Source organism: Tasmannia lanceolata, unplaced genomic scaffold, assembly GCF_043159265.1.
Source record: "Tasmannia lanceolata isolate RefF3 unplaced genomic scaffold, GAP_Taslan_0.1 ptg000054l, whole genome shotgun sequence".
In the NCBI taxonomy this organism is placed as follows: domain Eukaryota; kingdom Viridiplantae; phylum Streptophyta; class Magnoliopsida; order Canellales; family Winteraceae; genus Tasmannia; species Tasmannia lanceolata.
The window spans coordinates 262,657-284,208 of NW_027518731.1; the positions used below are offsets into that span (position 1 = coordinate 262,657).

The 21,552-nt window shown below is 37.1% G+C and overlaps 1 protein-coding gene and 1 long non-coding RNA gene across 5 annotated transcripts; one reads left to right on the forward strand and one right to left on the reverse strand.

Moving 5' to 3' along the window:
• Positions 1–200: 200 nt before the first annotated feature.
• Positions 201–16,749, forward strand: LOC143864695 (auxilin-related protein 2-like). Of its 4 annotated transcripts, none has more exons than XM_077375464.1 (9): positions 201–963; positions 2,492–3,192; positions 3,367–3,917; positions 4,184–4,322; positions 4,436–4,530; positions 4,717–4,782; positions 5,055–5,144; positions 9,492–9,668; positions 16,295–16,749. In XM_077375464.1, the coding sequence occupies exons 1-9, from the start codon at positions 482–484 to the stop codon at positions 16,331–16,333; spliced, it is 2,340 nt and encodes a 779-aa protein (XP_077231579.1). In that variant the 5' UTR covers positions 201–481; the 3' UTR covers positions 16,334–16,749. The 4 variants fall into 4 exon arrangements, with proteins under 4 accessions (XP_077231579.1, XP_077231578.1, XP_077231576.1 ...); XM_077375463.1 differs by having other exon boundaries at positions 2,492–2,930; positions 3,021–3,917; XM_077375461.1 differs by having other exon boundaries at positions 2,492–3,917.
• LOC143864696 (uncharacterized) lies at positions 6,959–7,751 on the reverse strand. Its single transcript, XR_013241332.1, has 3 exons — positions 7,654–7,751; positions 7,408–7,496; positions 6,959–7,077 (listed from the first exon to the last, which is right to left on the reverse strand). It is a non-coding gene; the product is annotated as an uncharacterized LOC143864696 (long non-coding RNA).
• Positions 16,750–21,552: the final 4,803 nt, after the last annotated feature.

Here is a 21,552-nt window from a genome sequence, read left to right on the forward strand (position 1 = left end):
AGGGGTGTAGGATTTTAAAACCCTTGTAAAGCCAAGTAAAGTCCCTATTTGGATGCAAAATTAACTAGGAGGGGAGAGAGAGAGGAGGGGAGGATTACCTATGAAATTTCTTAACTTTTGGCTTATTTTTTTTATTGGAAAGATAGGTGATGCCACGTCACTATATAAGCATTATTACACATGTTTCTTGTCTGGTTGGTTAAAGAAAGGTGATTATTTTTTTATGGCTTGGAAATTACGTGAGGATGCCTTGCATGTGGCATGAGCCAAGAGATTTTAATGGATCCTGACTAAGACATAGGTGGATCAGATCCAGAGTGGATCCTTTGACACCCATATCAGCAATCGGACAGAGACGAGAGAAAAAAAAAAAATAGAGAGGGAGAAAAACACGGGGGATTCAAAAGGGCAGAGAAAATTCTAGGGCACGAGACTGGATCTTCTCAAATTAGGTCCCAATTTTATCTAGATCTTCCCACAAATGGATGATTTTCCAGGCCTACTTGCTAAAGATTTCGGATTCCGACCCCAAGGAAAATCCATCCCCATGTCAGCCTCAAAAGGGGGTCCAAATGCAAACCCTAGATCCTCAATTGGGGGAAAATCGGCCCAAAATTCGACCCTCGGTAATTCGAATTCGCAAGATGGTTCTTCTTTTGCTTTTGATTCTATGTTTAAGGTTTCTAATGATGGGGGGAAGTTTTCTTCTTTGCCTGTATATGATAAGCCTTCATATGATGATGATATTTTTGATGGGGTTTCTGGGCTGAAGAGCTCGAATGCTGTTAAGTATGAGGATATCTTTGCATCGGTCTCTTCGCCTCCGAATCATACGTCTTCGTACGGTGATTTTCTTGGCAATTTAGGTAGAACGCAGACGAAGGGTTCGAGTGGTAAGCTGGCTAGAGATGGTTTTGATGATTTGATTCCTGGGTTTGGCGGGATTACTCCTCCGCAGAGCAGGTAATATTTTGATGATACATTTTGGTGGTTATTGAATTACAATTATCTTGTCTGAGTGTTTGATTTTTTTTATTTTGATGTTCTTTTTTTGTAATGTTGTTATGTCATTTGATTGGATGAACATCTTGGTTGAATGCTCCAACATATTCGGGTTAAAATAGTATTAGTTTAGACGAACCCACTAAAATTTGCTACTTTTAATTTGAATTTGTTTCAATTGTTCATTTTTGTAATGTTGTTAAGGTCAACATTTATGTTTAGATAAAACCACCACACTTGATTTGTGTCTTTGACAGTGTGCACACGTTGACTTGTACCTAACGAACACGAAGATGTCTTTTTGTGAACCTAAGTCACTTCAAATCAGCCCATAGAGCATACACTTCTCTTCACTAGTTGGCAAAATGCATCTTAGATTGACAAGAGCCCATCCAAAGGAAAAATCTATCTCCCACTGGGTCAGGGAAATGGGACCCTTCAACAACACTGCTGAAGTCTCTTTGAAGCGCTTAGATTGAAAATGGATGGTTCGAACAATGATATGCTTATCCACTTCTGATCTATAGAATTGAAACAAATTTTCATGGGGGATTATGAGTGGGGGAATAGGAACTACTCAAAAGACAATTTTTTTAAACTATAAATTGTGCTTGGTATCATCATGCTGTGAAATAAATTGGAAGCAGAGATTCGGTTGTTGAAGCCCTATTTATGTTAGTATTGAGTGCTGACATGTTTTAGCTATACCTAAGGCTCTTGTAAAATCATATGGCTCATTATATTGTTTATGTTCCAAAATTATGAGCATGTGTACTTTTTGGACCCCTTTTGATATGTATCGGTCACTCCGTTTTTCTGATGATAAGGACTACACTTGCTAGATTAGACACAAAAATCATATAGAACTCAGGGTTTAATCTTATGCAAAAGCAAACTAAGGTTTCAATTATTTTTGTTTATGTTTTTTTAATGGCATTCTAGTTTATGTTATAACTGGAATTGTTTTATTCACTTTTAAGTTGTTTTTATCCATTTATCTCTGTGAGGAGTTTCTTATCATCTTTTTTTTTTTTTTTTTTGGGAACGGTTGCAATTTCATTCATAGAAAAAGAGAAGACCGAGATGGTCAACTCTGAAGTACAAAGAGAGTTTCGTATCATCTTCTCCAATTATAACCAAATATGGTAGATGTTGTTCTCTATTTATCTGGTATACATTAGCAAATGATGGTTAATCTACATGGAATCACAGTATCCACTTCATATGAAGTTAATGGTTGAAATGAACTTCCACATCCTCAATGTAAATAGTCTTCAACTCTTCACTGCATAACTTGATAAATGATATTGCTCAGATTTTTCGAGTAACTTCTCAGTGACTTGGTTAGAGAGTCTTCTGTGTTTCTCTTCAGGTAAATGCAGTTCTATACATTCTTTTTGCGTGACCTTGCTTGTGTAAGAATTCAGTCCATTATGTTTGACTCTTCACTTCAATAATCGTTCTCGATATAATTATAACTTTTGGACAGGGAGACTTCAGAGATAAATCAGCCCCAGCGTTCAACAAAACCAACCTCCAGCATACTGGATGACCCGTTTGTCATTTTAGAATCGACTTCTGTCCCATCATATTCATCCTCAGGATTGTTTACTGACCCTTTGGAACACATTAGTAAGCCACTAGGCTCTGGTAACACAAAAGTTGATGGTTCATCTGCTAGTGGCGGACTATTTGATGCATTTGATGGACTAACAAAATCAGTGCCCTCATTTTCATCTAATATGAATAACAACCGGAAGGAGAAGAGCCCTTTAAAGGCTGGGCAAAACATGAACTCTTCACACACTACTGCTGGGAAACAGACAACTGAGAAATCAGCAACGAAGAACTCTGAGAACAGCATACATAAGAAGAAAGTGTCCGTTGACAATTATCGAGAGTCTCATCAAACCCTGTTTGACATGCCGGTAGGTTCATCAGATTCTCATAAATCTGTTGGTGCAAGTGGTTTTCGGCCGTCGGATGTAAATACTTACTCTGCCAAGACAAATTCACAGGTAGATGCATCTCTAAAATCTGAAGGAAATTTTGAAACAGGTGACATATGGCTCTTTGTTTCTGAGATTCCTCTCTTTACACAACCTACAACTTCTCCACCACCTTCAAAGCCCCCTCCTCCGTTGGTCATTAAACCAGTGGCAGTTTCCAAGGCAGACAAAGGTTCTACAGGTATAAATTCAAGAAGGAAGGCTTCTGAATCTTCTTCTTTCCCACATTCTACTCAAAACTACCAGTTCCATAAACCGGTCAATGATTCTGTGAAAAGCACTGGCATTTCTTCAATAGATGAACTTGAAGACTTTGCCATGGGTAGGTCTAAAAATTTTGCTAATGAACCCACAGACATTCTTTCCAGTGAAAAAGAGAGGGAGACAAATTCAGCGGCCGCAGCATCTGCAGCTGCTATGAAGGAGGCCATGGATAGAGCCGAGGCAAAGTTTAAACATGCTAGGGAAGTAAGGGAGAGAGAAAGAGATGCAAAAGCTGCTAGAAGTAGAGAACCTGCTTGGCAGGAGGTTGATGAGAAGGCTATGAAAGATGCTCAAGGACGAGAACAGAGAGAGAAACAGGAAGAGAAGGAAAGGGAAGAGAAAGAGAAAGAACAAAGGAGACTTGAAAAAGCGAGGGAGAGACAGAGGGAAATTGAAAGGGAGAAAGCCAGACAAGCTGTGGAGAGGGCTACAAAGGAAGCACGGGATAGAGCGGCTGCCGATGCTCGCCTTAGAGCTGAAAGGGCTGCCGTTGAGAAGGCAAATGCTGAAGCACGGAGACGTGCAGAGCGGGCCGCCGCTGTTGCGAGAGAGAGGCAACAGAAAAGTGAAAATGATTTGGAGTCCTTTTTTGGTATGGGTTCTCGACCAAACAGTGCACCAAAGCAAAGAGCCACCCCTTCAGTGAGGACCTAATCTTTTGGTAGAAGCATTATCTTTAGGGAAATGATATTAGCACAACCAAATTTTGATATTTGCACAAACGCATCTGTCTTTTAGTATTTTGATGTCACCTCATTTCGTATTTTGGCTGGTAAGAGCTTTTTGGGAAATATAATGACCTTTTGACAGCTCTTTAAATACTAAAAGACAGCTGGGTTTGTGTAAATATCAAAATTTGGTTGTGCTGATAACATAACTTCCTATCATTCACTCACTGGATGTTTCAGGACCCTGCTTTTGACCACCAATTTCAGAACAAAGAAAGCTTTGAAGGGGCACGAAGGACTTCTGCTGGAACTTCCCCTAGCATCAGAAAGGCATCTTCTACCACAAATATAGTGGACGACCTGACTTCCATTTTTGGAGGTATCCTTGTCGTCGAACTGCTAGTTCCTCTAGATTACTCTTCCCCACAATGAAAGGCTCTTAGGGCATTCTTTTTCTTCGAGCTAATTGATTCCACTTTTGTTTGTTGAAAGCTGCCCCATCCGGCGAATTTGAAGAAGTTGAAGGGGAAACTGAAGAAAGACGAAGAGCCAGGCTGGTGCGACACCAAAGGACGCACGAGCGTGCGGTATATGTTTTCCCTTATAATTGTTTCTATTTATCATCTCTAAGATGAAGATAAACTGGCTGTATGCATGCACCTTATCAAAAAAAAAATCGCCATTGTCATTACCTTCCATTTATTGCCATTTCAAAAAAAAAAAACTTCCATTTATTCTGGTCCTTCAATAATTTATCAAGTCTTTATGTTCAGGCAAAAGCCCTGGCCGAGAAAAATGAACGTGACTTTCAAACACAAAGGGAGCAGGCGGAGAGACATGTATGCCTTCTAGATCCCACAAAGCTGTGAATTATGGACTGGTTCTCTTAATTTTTCATTCATATCATGTGATGTTGGATTTCCACTATCTACTGAAATATAATAACACTAATCGTTCTTCTCTTCCAAATTTTTTATTATGTACCTGTTCCCATTTGCATAGCTTGTCCAGGTGCTGAGGTTTTGGGTTTTGCTTGGTTTCTTGATTATTTTTTTTCAGTCGCTTAAGCTAATTATCATTTTTTTCATATGTTGCTCTGCACTGATTTCAGAGGATTGCTGAAACACTTGATGTTGAGATAAAACGGTGGTCCACAGGAAAGGAAAGCAATTTGCGTGCTTTGCTATCGACATTGCAATATGTGGGTTGATCTTTTCAATAATTCTTTTTATTTTGCTTAATTTCTTGACTGTAATTTATTGCATGTTTAGGTTGATATGATTTCACAGTACTTTTGTACTTGCAAAGTCAATCTGATTTCTCTCTGGCCTCTTCCTGCTGCATTTTAGTCATGTTTTTCTCCTTATAGAAAGAGCTAAAAAATGCTCTTAGTAAAAGTTCTGAGAAATTTTCTTCTGTAGCAGAACCTAGCAATTGTTGGTAATTTTTTGCATATAAAATTTTGAAACTTACTCTTTTTGTTGGAGTTCAACACCAAAATCTATCAGAAATTTACTAAATTCAAATGAGCGACATGGAATCGTTTCTCCATTAAAATCTACTTTAGATTTTATCAAGTTTAGAAACGTGCTGCAGCCAATGATATCACCCAGGTACACTGACACTTGTGGGATGGGGAGGGTTCTAGGTTGTTGCCTAGACCCTATGTCACTGCCGCCGATAGGAGGATCTTAGGCAAGGAAGGTGACTACAATTTTGGGGCTTATCTCCCCCCCACCCTAGAACTCCTTATGAAAACTTCATTATTCTATTCTACCTTTTTATGAATGAAATAAAGATAAAGTACTTCATTATTCTAATCTTATATATATATATATATATATATATATATATATATATATATATATATATATATATATATATATATATATATATATACTAGTAAAAAAACCCGTGCGATGCACGGGACAACGAAGAAAAAGATAACAATGAATTAAAAGAAGGATAAAAATTATTTTCAGCAGAGAAATTCAATAACTGATGACTTATCATTGCATATTCATTAAAACACTGTAAAATAGAAAAGTAAAGCAATATTTGACATTGGTTGGTTGTAATCTTTGACATTTGTTGGTTCTTAAATGATTGAAGAATATTAAATCTAGACATATATCATCATTTTAAAATGAATTTAAAGAGGTACTATTATTCTCTGCATCAATAAAGTTATGGAAGGGCCATTCCAACTTCACAACATTCATTCCTCCTAAATGCATGTGTTGCTAAGACGTAGGAAAATGCATGTGTTATAAGGTGTAGGAAAAAGCCATTATGATGTTCATGAGAAGCAAATTTGGGTTCATAGTCACCGAAATTGGATCATTTTTTTTTCTATTATCAATATGGGGTTTAGGTATGGATTTAGTCTCAGGAAATCTCATGGGTGTTGAACTGTTGGATGAACAAATGGATGGTTTGAATAAATGAAAGATAGGATCCACAATGTCGTAGTCTACTGGAGCATCCATTTGCAATTGGTAATCATAGTTGAGAAAATTTCATAGACACAAAATCAAGGGTTTGACAAAAAAAGACACAATTAAGTGACAACAACCTTGCATAAGGTACTTCATTTTTTTCAGTAGACTGCGGTACGTTGTAGTGCCCTGAAGCATTGCTTTCCAGTTAGTAATGATGCTTGAAAACTATCAGAAATAGAAGTTCCGCGCGTATCCAAAAGAATCTCTGAGATTTAAAAGAATTCACAACATTAGTAACACTCACCCTACATAGTTACTTCATTTTTGTAATGCAGAATAAAATGTTCTAGAGATTTTATTCCATAAGATATATACAAAACTGATTACCATTACAAAAGCTGAAATGTGAACACTAAAGGAGAACAGAGAAAACACCTGAATATAAGAAAATGGTTTAGAAAAGAGAAGAAACATGCCAAAAACACCATAAATGCACTGGTAAACAGTCCATGCTCCATAAGAGAACTTGTTTCCCCTGAATTATATACATTTTACGGTCTTTTACGATTTAGCGTTGGAAATTCAATGCTGCAGTGGGTATTACCATTTCTGGAATAGAATCCAGTGCATGTTCGTCTGCTTCAATTGGGGTCAACTCAGGTTGTCGGTCTTTAATTTGTAGTTATTTAGGGTCTGCAATAGAGGATTGAAATTAGCCATAAGTAATAATAGTAATTGTGATGCTAATTTTTTTTTATTAGTAAATCATAAGAAAAATAATTCCTAAACAATTCGTGAACATTATTACGTTGAAGTGAAAAGTGAAAAGTCTAATTGGATAACTATTATGAGTTATCATGTGGGATTATACTTGGTGCAGATTTCAAAAGAATTGGAATTAACCTGCCTAATCCATGTGATTTAGATTAGAGGATTTAAAACTGTCCATGAGCTTCATCAAATTTCCAAATCAATGAAGCCATTAAATGTTTGCCATGGTAATTTTCAAAAGAAAAACCTTACAGAAATTGCTTTCTCGCCTTGTAATGTTTCCATGAGGGCAGTTATTTCAGCCTTGTGTCAATCTGAGATGTTCCTTATAAACGACAATCCTGCAGGAAAAGATAAAAAATTCACACTACATAAAGTAAAATATTGTTTCATTTAGAAACGGTATGCATGTGTAGGGGTTGATTGTAAAACCGCATTGAAATAAGAAAAGAGAGAGCATCCAGCTCTGAAAAGAAAAAAGAAAATAAATTCATTCACCAGCAGAAATTAGAGAAGTAGTTGCCGCAAAAATGAGGCAGCTAACATCAACAACCTAGCCAATCTTGGGATTATAGAACTCCTATGTCATGACATCCTCAAACATGCACGTGTATATCTCATAGCACTTTGGGAAAAATTGAAAATAATATTTCCTTTTCTCTGCTGCTGATATCTGTAGTAGGTGGGAATATCGGTAGTAGGTGGGAAAAGGGAGAAGATTAGAAATCAAACATGCACGTGTATATCTCATACCACTTTGAAAAAATTCAAAATAATATTTCCTTTTCTCAAGATAAATATCTGTAGTATCTGTAATAGACCATTTTACCCTTGAAAAATCCAAAACTCATCTAATGGTACTAAGCAATATATTTATTAATCGTATATTAGGATCATAAACTCATAAGATAGTGAAAATGAATAAATTAAAAAGAATAAGTTGGAGGCATAGCAACAAAACAGACCTAGAAAATGTCTCAATAATGCATTCTTATGGTATTTTACAAACATATTCTATAACAACATTGATTGGGGAATTTGTTCAAATAGTTGGCCGGTGGGACTGTTTCTACAGAGATTGAAAGATCCTTTTAAGAGAATATCATCAACAAAACAAAGGGTGTAGATTCAAACCACTGAAAGTGTTCCAGAGACTGTCCAAGTCAGCTAATCCAGAGCTTCGTATACCACTCAGAGCAGTGGAAAAATATTAACTACAGTCCCATGGTTTACTACGGACAATCTTCTTTCATTTTACAACTCTTCTAATTAAAGACGATCAGAGAAATGAAATGGGGAGAGACAACTCTTCTAATTAAAGATGATCAGAGAAATGAAATGGGGAGAGAGAACCAAAAACCTTCAAAACATCAAATAAAAAGACCCACACAAAGAAAAACACAGAAATTAAAAACAAATGTTTGGAAAAAATAGAAATCAATTAAAAATGAATAGGGTTTTTTACCAACGGAATAGGACTGGGGGAGAGGGAGGTCTGATTGATGAGAGACAAAGAGTTGGGATGCGCTGACGGTGACTCGCCGACTGCAAAATTTAAAGAGCATCTCCTGGATAGAAGTGTGATATTTTGGAGAAGAAGAACTAATAGAATTGGGAGTTCTGGACGCGTCTTAATCGAGGAAGGAGGAAGAGAGAAAGAGAGAGAGAGAGAGAGAGAGATGTGGAGGGGTTTTCTCGATGATGAGACGGGTCTGCCTTTTTCTGTCTTTGTATTGAAAGGGCAAAACTACCCCTTCGAAAGGACGATTTTCCCTAAAATAATAGATATAGATGATATCTTCTAGGGCATTAAACGGTAAATACGATGGTCATCGACCTGTTAAATTGATAGAATTTTGCAGAAAATCAAAAAATTCTCTAATTTCTCTTCTGCTATATAGTATATAGATATATATATTACTCAACTCAACTAAGCCTATACTTATATATAAGATTACCATGAAAAAAACAGTTTAAGATAATAATTACAATATTTTTTGGGGGTGAAAGATAACAGAAAAGCTTTATCAAAATGTCAAAAGAAAATACTCAGCGAAGGGGGCCAGGAATAGCCCCAAAGATTCTGCCAGTTGGCACTCCAAGGCATGTGAGCAAATTTGCGACACGTTTGATATTTCATCTAAAGTTTATGTATGATTATATAGGGAAAAGGTTTCTGAGCTCGAGCTCAGCCTGGTTACGGAGTTTATATCAAATTTATATATTTCATCAACTGACATCAAATTTTATCTACCCTTGAATAATACTTGAAGAATTTATTGAAATTTAATCGTGTATCTTCTAACTTGTATATTTTATACGGACATTATGAGCAGGTGCTTTGGCCTGAATGTGGATGGCAGCCGGTGTCTTTGACTGATTTAATTACCACTGCTTCAGTGAAAAAGGTTTATAGAAAAGCAACCTTGTGCATCCATCCTGATAAGGTGCAACAGAAAGGTGCCAATCTTCAACAAAAATATATCGCCGAGAAGGTGTTCGACCTCCTTAAGGTACTTCATGAATTATGTCTTTATTTTATGTGATTTCTTTTTATTTCTCAAAAACATTTTATGTGATTTATATGTTTCATAATATTTATTTACAGTAGTGATTTATTTGTATTTCTCAAAAAAATGTATGTGGTTTATTTGTTTCATGATTTTTATTTACAGTTGTGAAAACCGTAGTAATTGAAGTTTGGCCTCATCCATTGTGATCAATATAAGATTTCCAGGTTCACAATGATATCATAAATCTTTTTTCTTGCATTTTGGATCTGCTAAGCATTTTGGAAACTCTCCTTTTTCTCTATTAAGAAGTGGTGATGATAGAAAGCCTCTTTTTTCTTTCTTAAGAAATGGTGATGATATATTAAGAAAGAAAGTACAAGATTACATCAGGCGTCAGACGTTGCCCTATATACAACACATAAAGGCAAACAGTGTCTTAGCCAGTAAGCCAAATCATTCGCACCCCTTGGAATGTGAACAAAATAAATGCGGTTCCCTCTGAGAAGGTCAATTAATCTACCTAGCCCGCGCAGACTGTCACCTAATCCTTTTTTTTTATTGGTAATAGATTAAATTAAGAAAAGAAGAAACGGGAGAGCCCCGTGACCGAGATGGTCAGTATGAAGAAGAATGGACAGAAAAGGCTACAAGAGCAAAAGAAGAAACCCTCTAAGGAGGGAGAAAGTCAAAATACTCCAAAGAAGCCCTATCTACTCCTTCTCTGGCAAGCCTATCAGCCTCAATATTTTTTTTTGAAAAGTGACAAATTTTCATTAATCAAAACAAAAGTACATAGAAGGGGACCAGTAGTCCCACGTACACTGTTTTGGAGGTTAGAGGAAAATAATCTGATAACCCTAGAAGCAAAATCTTCGTATGCTTTGTCTTGAATTTCATCAGCCTCAATATTCTCTCATGAACAGTGTTGAAGATAGGTTCAGATCGGCTTGAAATTCTCAGATCAGATCCATAATTCTTGGACCTGAATCAAGAGTTTTTGAGGCTCTTTTACTCTGATTTTAATCAAGGGACTGAGTAGATATGTACAAGAATGACTTGCTGGTTTGTTTGGAATGTAAAACAGATGATGCAGGGAGGCTATGGGAAGGAAATAAAACTCAAGAAAACTACAGGAGTCTTCTGGTTGCGGCAGAACTGAGCCTAAAAAATAGACTGGTTGTGTGCAAAGACTACTTTCCAGACTCAACAAGATTTACCAAAATCGTTAACGGAAACTTAATAAATTGGATTGGAACACTTACACTACTCTAATGGATGAAGAACAGTTGTAACAGTTATTTCAGATAATTTAGTACGTATCACTTTTGAACAACAATGATAAAAGCCTTTCAGATTTAAACCAGATAGGAAGAAGCACAGGATTGTAAGCTATCATAAGAGTTTAGAAGGATTATGAACAATGCTATATGACGATGAAACTGAAAAATATACAAACTTAATAAAGAAAGACTAAACCTATAAAGGAATACTAAATCTACGGTTGAAAACAAGATAAAACTCTGAATAAGAGATTTAGGATAGATGAAGAATAAATTACCAAAAGAGTCGACTTTTGGTTCTCTAGGAATCCACTTAGAGAAGAAACATGCCAATGTGGAAGCAATCCACCTAAATGGCCTGCCTCTTTAGAAATGGAATCCTCCATTGATCACCATGAATTAACACGGCAATAGAAAGGGCTACAAAGTTCTCGAAAAACTTAATATTCCATTATAGTATTCCATTAATTCGAATGCCATATGAGGCCTGACATTATATAGACTCGCCGCCCGACTTCTCTAGAGACTTCTAACTTGCTCCTAATAACTCCAACATTTGAGCAAATAGTGACATTAATAGTTTCATGAATAACATGATTAGTGAAAACTTAACTTCTAGAAACTTCTTACTAAAACTTTGAAATTAAAAACTAATAACGAAACACTAACATGTGGGCCCTATAAGACTTAAACAAATAAAACTCTATAACTAAAACAAACTACCAACCCAATCTAATTACATTAAAATTAAAAAATTTCAATATGGCCAATATTCGCCTACGAAAATAAAAGTTAAAACCCTAATGCACTTCTAATTGATTGCACCATTATATTTAGCTTCCTTTCCGATTTTCATGAAGGATAATCCCCATCAGCAGAGTTGGGTAAACTTTTGGGTTTGTCTTTCGATGGTAGTGTGAATCAAAGTGTGTTTAAGAATCCGTAAATAAGGAAAAGCAAGGCAAACTGGGTCGGGAAGGGAAATTTAAGAGATTGTGTAAGTTTTCTAATCCAGTTTTCCCACTAAATTATGAAAGAAGAGTGGGATGATGTTTATTCTGGTAGGGATAAAAACTAATATTTAGATGGACCTCTTTAAAGTTATTCGTGATAATCCTTGTGGAAAATGGAACATCTGGAAGTTGGTTAGTGTAGTAGATTTCAAGGTGGTGGTTAAAGATTTTTGCAGGTCTTAACTTTGTGCAGAAAACCTATAAACTGAAACCAAGTATGGAGTATCTGAATGCCCTCTAAGGTCATAACTCTGGGAAATGAAGTTGGAGAATGTCGATAGTGGTGTTACTCGATCAATTGGGATTGTTCGCAAGACGGATTGCTCTTTCTTTTATAAAGAGTTGTGGTGTTGGGTTATTGTGTTGTGGAATAGGAATTTCATCCACTGCAAAGAAAGGTGGGTTGGAAACTCAAGAGTATGGAGGATGGGTTTTAAGGATGCTTTTAGCAATGCAAGTCCAACTGACCATTGATCTAAGGAGTAGCCACAGGATGATTTGGGATACAATTTTAAGCGTGGGTTGCCATGTTAGGTGGGAAGAAAATTTATTGTCGTTTACTTCTGTTTTGAGAATTTACAGGTGGAAGTATCACCTCATGTTTGGGGAGCAGTACGAGTTGATGGATCTTGCTCTGGTCCAATATCTAGATGGATTTGTCATCTCCCTGGTTACATAGATTTTCGCACTGGTAAGCTTTCGGAAAGTAGAATACTTGGATTTGACAATATATTTTGAACAATTTTAAAATGTTAGTATTCTTTACATTAATATGTTTGTAATGGGATATCATGGGTTATATGAATATAGTTCTATATCCTTTGTATTAAAGTTGTATGGTGAGAGAGGTAGAAATCAAAGCTTATTGTTGATTTAAATTTATATCATGGGCAACACCTAAGAAACTTCAAAAGAAAAAATATAATTCTGAATGCCTCACACCCAATTTTTTTGGAGTATTAGAATATGACATAGGTCGACAAACATACTTGGGCTATTTAGTAGAATAGTTGTAACATTGGTTGTAGGTTAGTAGCATGAATCTTCTACCCAAGGTGCATTCTCCTTTCAGACTTGATGAGGATCACAAGCTACAAGAAAAACAAAGCATGTGGTTTTCAAACATTTGCTCAGGTGGTGCCCACCCAACTCTTACTAGAAATTCATGGAAAAGAAAGGTGGGGCCCAGTTGACCTGGGCAATGTTAGGTTCTTTCTTTTATTTTGTAGGATTTTTATTTTATTAGGATGTTTTAATTAGTAAGAGCTTTGTTTAGAATTAAAACCAAAGGATTTCAAGCTTGGAGTTTAAGACTACGTGAAGTTTCTATTATGGAAATTTCTATTTAGTTAGAGTCGAGAGGTGTTATAGGATAATTTTTATTTATTCTCTAATTGTTAGCTAAGTTTCAGTCTTCAATTGAGTCTAGCTAGAGTTGTAGGTTGGGGAAGTTTCCAGAAAAGGGGTGTTGGATTTATTTCCTAATGAGGATTGAGGAGAGAGATTCTCTACGCCAACTTTAGGAAGCGCTTGGGAGTCTTTAGTTTATAAATATAGGCCTATGGCTATTGATATGATCATTGAATAATGAATTGAACAAAGATTTCTGCAGCTTTTGCTTATGGGGTGTGATTGTATCCCTAATCATGGCGTGATTGCATTGATAATCGGTGTGATTGCCTTAGGAACATCAAGGTGTGACTGTTGGAAAGTTATCTATTTCTCTTCTTCTTCCCTACTTAAAGGTACTTAAACGCTATTGTGCCCAACCAGAACTGCAGTTTTTCTATCAAACTTCCCTCAGATAGATCGTCCTATGTCAAAACCCTTTCTGGACGATTATTACCTCCTAACCATTCTAAAAATAACCGACTTCCAGATGTGCCAATGTCCACAAGGATTATCACACATATCTTTAAAGAGTTCCATCTAACTCTTATTTCCTATCCTTGCCATAAAACACATACTCCCATCCTTTGAGCATTATATGGGAAAATTGGAACCTGCCACTTAACACAATCTCTCACTCTGCCCTTCCTTTATAGCACCCTGTTGCCTTGCTTCTCCTTATTTATGGTTTCAGTTGATTGGGGCCATCCTTCACGAAAAAAGGGCTAAATGTAATGGTAGGGTCCATTAGAAGTACATCATGGTTTTGTCTTTTCGTTTTCGTAGGGGTTCATTGGAAATGTTGAGAGAGGGTTTGGAAATATCATTTCCCATGTGTATAGCGACTAACGAAATGATATCCCCTGTTCTATTGGCGAACTTGAGACCTACATAGATTGTGGTGGTTCGTCAGAGGGCCTCGTCAGGACGCTGAAATTGAGGTTGAGGGAAGGAGTTTTAGAAGGAATGGTACAGTTTTAGGTGAATTCCCCAATTCATCTTCGTCATCCTCAACTTTCATTTTAAGAACTGATTCTCCAACTTCCTTGACAGCGTAGTTAGGATTTTTTTTTCTTTTTGACTCTTTGTACTAATGGAAGAATGAAACCGAGAAAAGACAAGCTTTGTCCTCTATTGGCTTTTGTACATGGTACAAAATAAGAAAGGGGGGCTACGAATATCAAAAGTTTCCAAAAGCAGTTCTCTTTAAATTGCAAATTTAAATGGGATTTTATATTTCTTGGACTCTTGGACTTCTAATTCAATTTGTATGGTAATACTTGAAAACTTTGATTTTCTGCTTGCGGCAACTTGCTTTTGAGCTTTTGATTTGTTGCCGCTGATAACCTATTTTTTGAGAGAAAGACTTACCTGTTTTTTTGTTCTTTTTTTAAGAGCGTATTTGGTGGAAACATGGAAGGGGGGGGGGGGGGGGAATGTCATTTTGGAAAAGAAGGTCCAGCCTTAAGGCCAAACCTATATGGCAACCCCTCCTCAAGGTTATGTAGAATTTAATTTCGATGGGAGTTTCATTGGGAAACTGGGTCGAGCCAGAATTGGGTGTGTTTTCCGTGATTCTATTGGACAAGTACTAAAGGCATTCCTTGGGCCAGCTACTAAGTGCGAAAGCTCGGGCACTCCTTTGAGGCCTGAAAATTTTGCATCATCACTCAGTCGAGGTTTTAAATTTGACGGGTAAGATTTGATTGTAGTTTTTAGGAAGAAATCAGAAAATCTAAGAATGATTTCAGCTGAAGAAAGATTAGGTATTGCGGGGTTAAATTTGAGGAATTTGGATGAAGAAGTTTTGATTTTTGTCCTATCTTTTCTTGTGGAGTTCTACACCCCTTGGCTGAGGGTTGATTGAAAGTTTTGGAGGACGAAGTGGAGCTTGTCCTTCTGCTGGATCCTTTTCAAGTGTGATGTGAAGAGTTAATCAATTGGCTTCTTGGAAGATGGTGCTGGTTTTGACAGAGCAATCATCTTCATAATAAATCTTTTTCTCCACATTGTTGTTCGTTTTGTTGTAAGCTGTTGGAGATTGTGTTTCTACCCTTCTAAGATCTGAGACTTTTGTTGGACCTATCCCAGGCTCACTTGTGGATTTAGAGATGTGAACTTCTATCTCTGTCCCATACGAATGATTTATCCCTGGTTATTTTATGGGGTATCTGGAAAGAACACAGGGACCTGGCTGTGGTTGTGAGACTATCAGATTGATGTTCATTCCTTGATGATGTGTAGGGAAGAGTTCAGGGATGTAAGTGTAGATTATATGGTTAGATTGTGTCCTTGCTATCAGGATTCCAATGAAGGACTCTTAGTGTGTTAGGAAATTTATTGGTATTCGCCGTCGTCCTACTGTTTCAAGTCATCCGTCCAAAAATACTATCGGATGGGCAAGTTTTAAGGTTGTTGAACCATGGAGATCAGCAGACCTGGAGGAGATTTTAGATAGATTCAGAGTCACTTATTTCTATTTCAGCCAATCTTTTGAGAGACGAATGAGTTGGGCCGGTGCTTAAGATTTACTGTCTAGAATTCTCCAGGTACTGGGATGTTTGTTTTTGCCTCCCCTTTGTACATGTTTTCCTTGTTTTCCATAAAATCTTCCTACTGTTGGATTTGATATTCTTTTGACTGCCTCTTTAATATTAGTTGAGATAGTTCTGTATACAGATACAGTTGTCCTGAATATCAGTTTACTATGATCTGTGCTGTGACCTATTTTATTCTTCTCTTAAGAGTATTTCTTAGAACTTTGATTATCTTTGCCATGAGCTTTTACAAATATTTCATGACCATGAAAAAACTCTAGATTATGAAATGAATAATGTCTGTTGCACCCTCTGTGATGGCATTCATATTATTATTTGGTAAAATATAGTTGAAACAATGAATCTGTTCGCTATATTACTCAAATACTTGAACCATGAAAAAACAGGAAGCCTGGAACAAGCTCAATTCAGAGGAGCTCTTCTGAGTACATTAAGGCTTTGTTCAAAAGCACACGATTTTTGGTGTTTTCATGAGTTGGCAAGGGAAAGAGCAGAAGCGTTCTCGCTGCTGATATATGTTACGCATATGTTCCCCTTCCAACAGTACTTCCACAGTTATGCTTCGCAAAAGAACTCTTTTTCCACGTCTACAGCTGCTGTAAATTGATACTGCATTGGAAGTTCTGGCTTGAAGGTATGTGGAAATGGAATATATGCCGATTCATGTGTAGATTAGTAGCAGCGTGGGATGAGCTTGTCCATGAGTGATCATTGCTCATCCCATTTGAGTTATATAAGTTGTATTGTTATTCTTTTTTGTGATCATCAGGACTGTATTAATGAGAGCCAATTTGTTATTCTTCCTCTTTTCCTTTCAATGAATGATAGCCAATTTGTTATTCGTGTCGGCATATTTTCCGTTCTTGCTTGTTTACCTTTTTGGGTACTTGGTTGCTGCTGAAAGTGTTTTTCTAGGGAAGAAAAGTAAAATAATGTTACTTTCCCTTTCCCATAGATGTTTGGTTATCATGCACCGTTCATTCTACTTTTCTGCAAGGAATTTTCCCTAGTTGGGTTTCCTCCCAAATCAAGAAGAAATTGAAAGTAAACTAGATTTTTGCTTCTACTTTATTTTCACTTGGAAAATGACATCATCTTACTTACTCTCTGCTTCTACTTCTAGTTTTCTAAGATATGGCCTTAGGAATTTTACAAATATAGTCCAATAATTAGTGGTTTGTTTTGGTAGGTAAGCTCGGATCGAACCTCAGACCTTAAGGTTATGACCAAAGCCTTAACCATTGAGCTAGAGGCTCAATCCCTTCCAATAATTAGTTTTGCCACCGTCTTTTAGTATATATTTTGGGGGATGATATCTACCCTGCTATGTTTTTATACTTTTTTTTAGAACAGTAACATTTTGTTACTAATGCCCAATAAACACAGATTACAAACAGAGGTGACAAGTTTTCACCCTGAAATATTACAATCTGTGTATCCCAAAACAAATTATTTTGGGGGTTCAATCCCTTGCACTACTCACTTTGTTTTACACTATTTTGCTAGCGTCCATAGCAGAGGGCATTTCGCGGGTGGGCTGTTTAATATGTAGGTAAGCTGGTATCGAACCTCTGTCCTCAGGGTTGATGACCAAATCCTACACCATTGAGCTAGAGGCTCCATGCCAGTATTCTGATGCCGGGACTTGAACCCGCAAATTGGACGGATAAGATCATTCGATACAGGGAGGGGATATTTGGACATGGGCCAGGATTCCTTTTCCGTCCTAAAGCAGTCAAGGGCACATAAAAAGTTGCAAATTGACCCATTTATGATCCTGACCATCCATTTAGTGAGCCACGATATAAAATACAAATTATTCACTAATCAAGTGGTCTAGAACTTCTTTTGTTGATATCATTTGACTGGTACAAATTTTGTATCTCAGCCAATCAATCACAGGGCCCACCCGGTGTTTGCACAAATTCGTATGGGTCTCACGAGATCAACGGTCTTGATCATCCCGCATATTGGTCCCACCCACGGCTATCTGATATCGATCATCTTGATTAAAGGGAACGGTCATGATGAACCACAAACTTGTTTGGTCTGATGGGCCATCATCGGTGATCCAATGGGTGTACGGAAACGGTCATTACCAAGGGTCAAGATAATTCTGCATAGTGGGCCCAATCCACGACTCTCCTGATATCGATCCTCTTGATTAACGGCAACGGTCATGATGAACCAGCGCAATTGTTTTGTCTGACGGGCCATCATCAGTGATCCAATGGGTTTAGGTCCAATAGATCCTATACACAAGTACGATCAATGGGTAGGATCATCCGAGAAGGTTGAATCAGGATCGACGAGCCGAACATCATAAGCCCAAACACCGTACACCAGAGGCGGGCCCATTTTTAGTGCAAGGATTTTCACAATTCGGCTTCCATCAGTTATCCAATGTGTCTCGGTCGCAGAGATCCAATCCACAATTACTATCGACGGCTAGTATCATCTTAGAAGGTTGAATCAGGATCAACCCGAGCATCACATGATTCCCATAGATCCTAGTACAATCAACGGCCAGGATCATCTCAGAAAAGATAGGCTCTCGGCTTAATAAAACACCAGTTGGGTAGTGGGGAGGAGAAATGAAATGATTGAGGAGATATTTGAGAGGAAGCCAAATTTGACCAGCTTCTGTATCAAGACGCGAATCTTTATCTCGGTGGGTCCCACCACGGCTTCACTGTTAACTGTCCACCGTCCATTGAGGGAGAAAAATCGGGCGGTACAAATCAAAAGCGAGTCCGTGTTTTATTATGGACCCTCCATTTTTCCTATTTCTAATTATACCCTCTACTCTATAGCTACTTTTATCAAAAAAGTCATTCCCCCACTACCACTCCGCAGGCACCCAACCCACCTTTGTCTTTTACCTATCAACTATCAAACTTTGAAATGGAATTTATTTGTTTCCTAGCTACTTATTATGTTATATAACTGTTAACATTAAGTTTGTGATTGAGGGGGGGTTGGCGCGAATGGTTCACTGCTTGAGGATAAATTAACCCCCTTTTAACATTTTTTCTTTGCCTTCAAAGCTTAACGAATAACGTTAGGGGAGTGGGTATCATTTCCCTCGTTTTTTTTCAAAGATATACTAGTTGCTTTGAACTTGGGGGTGCGACCCCTCTTCTTAGACATTGTATCCTCCGGAATTATTTTCTACTAGCCATCTGCATAAATGGGAAATTAAAGTGTTTAAGAGAAAGCTTCGGCTTGCCTTGCCTACGTCCCATTTTCAAATATTCTTTCTATTTTCTTATTTGCTTCTCCACCACACCAATTTTCCCAATAATTTTCACATTCTTCTTTATTTCCAGAACCAACAATCTTCACTTTATTCTTTATTTTGGAAGCATTTTCCATAATAGATGGAAGAAAAAACAAAGAAATAGAAATATTAAAAGGATAGGAGACAACTAACAAGTGGAACGTGAAGAAACGTTTGTGAAATATCTGTTATGCTAAGGTATGTGGACAATTAGTTAATGGACCCTACAGTATGAGGCAACTCGAAAATCACACCACACCCAGTCTTAATAATCCTAACAAGAAATTGACTTAAGTGTCCACATTCAATGGGTAAAGGCCAAAATACCCAATCACACCTCGAGGTCGCCTATTTCCCATCAAAGATAATGATATCCGCATTTCTTTATTTCAATAACGACACCCCACTTTAATTTTCACTTTTCTACTTAGTTATTAGGGGCTTGTTAGATAATTTTGCAAAGTCTGCTGATATTGGTATTGACATGTTGTTATAATTGCACTAACTCACCTTGTCTTTACTCTTTTTCTTTAAGATAGTCTTTTTCAGAGTTGTGATAACCTTTCACAGCTGGTTAAATAGTACAAGAGAAAGTTAGTAAAACTATCAAAACATGTCGGTGCTAATATCACTAGCCTTTTGCAGTAAGCCATTTTGCAGACCGCCGAGTTTTTATATGGTGTAAGGCCTTACAACAATAAGGCCCTTATCCCCTTATCAAGGCCTTACACCATATAATTTCTCGAGAACCGTCACCTTGTAACAAATTTTGTCTTATTCATTTAATTCAATCTACAGCAAAAGGGAGCCACGGAATGGCATTTTGTGAAATTACCGAGCAAACCCCTAGTTACTATTAACCTGATGTTACAAATTCCTAAAGAGAACAACAGGCAATTGTAAAAGTATTCAGTAAGTAGTGCTATTAATAAAACAAGGGTGTCAATATATTAATTCCCCGTTTTCTTTTTCTAAGCCTGTCTATTCGACTGAATAGTATTGTACTTATCTTCTGTTATTGATCTGTCCATGTGCAAGTGTGTCTGTCTCCAGATAAAAAGCCACAAAAAGACTATCCTTATTTTGTCTTAGGGAGTGAGACAAGGGGTAATTAGGTCATTTCACACCATTTTAGGGACCTTACCTATACCCTATATGGGTTCCGATGGCCGGAATCCGACATGGGTACTGAGTGTCTGATTCGACTAACCTTAAAGAGTTGTAGATTGGCCAATATATTTTAATCAATTCAAATTTTATTGTTATACAAAAATATGATTATAATAGATAATATTTTAAAAAAATGTAGGATAATTAAATTTAATATTACATATAAAAACTTAATATCAGAATAAATAAAACTCAAAAACATGTTTCCATTTCAAAAATTACAAATCTGCTGGGGTAGTATTTGAAATGTATGATAATGATTTCTAAAAGAGTCAATGTGAACCCTAAAGTAATGGAATCAGACACATGCCTGATAGTGGTACATTGCCCATTCAAAAGAATCCATGTAACATATCTTAAGCCTATAATCAAATTAAATAATCATCAAATTAATAATCGACACCGCTTCATTAGGCAGGTACAGACAAATCTCAATTGAATGAGGACAAATAATCTATTTTTCATCATGTTTTGTTTTTAATCATCCATTTGCAAGCCATTAATTGGACAATACGGATTGTCGGTCGGACCGACACAAATTTTGGTGTGGGTTTGGTATCTCTTATGGTGAGATCAGACCCGTCGGATGAATCATCGATATCATGCTGACAACACGACGGCGAGCCCTATGGATTGCTCTAATTGAAGCTTTATTGGGTCTGATAGTGATTAAAGATTTAAAGATAGGTACAAGATACAGTTTCTAAACAACTTTAAGTACAAATATTATATTAGCTTCCAATTAGAGAAAGGGATTTGCTAGGGACCATCGCAGTAGGCGTTTCGTGGATGGGTCATGTGAATAAATGAATAAGACAAAATCTAAGCCTGTGTGGCTGCTCTCACATGCAACAGCCCATCTGCGAAATGCCTTCTTCGATGGTCCCTAGCAAATCCCTTTAGAGAAAAGGGTAATTAAAATCCTCTTGTGATATTTTATCTTTCTAAGAGCCACACGGGTTTATTACTTTTCTATGCAAGGTTGCATAAGAGAGAGAAAGTGGGTCTTCCTCGCAACATGTGTTCAAACATTTCTGCTTCTACCAATAGAGCCTTTTGACGAATGTTCGGAGCCCTCAAATCAAATCAGTCTCTTCCACTAACTAAGATAAAATTCAGTGCCCTTGTAGAACACGTGTTCGTTGGAATTCTATTGCCCTCAAATCAGCCTTTTGCACTAAGATAAAAATTCAG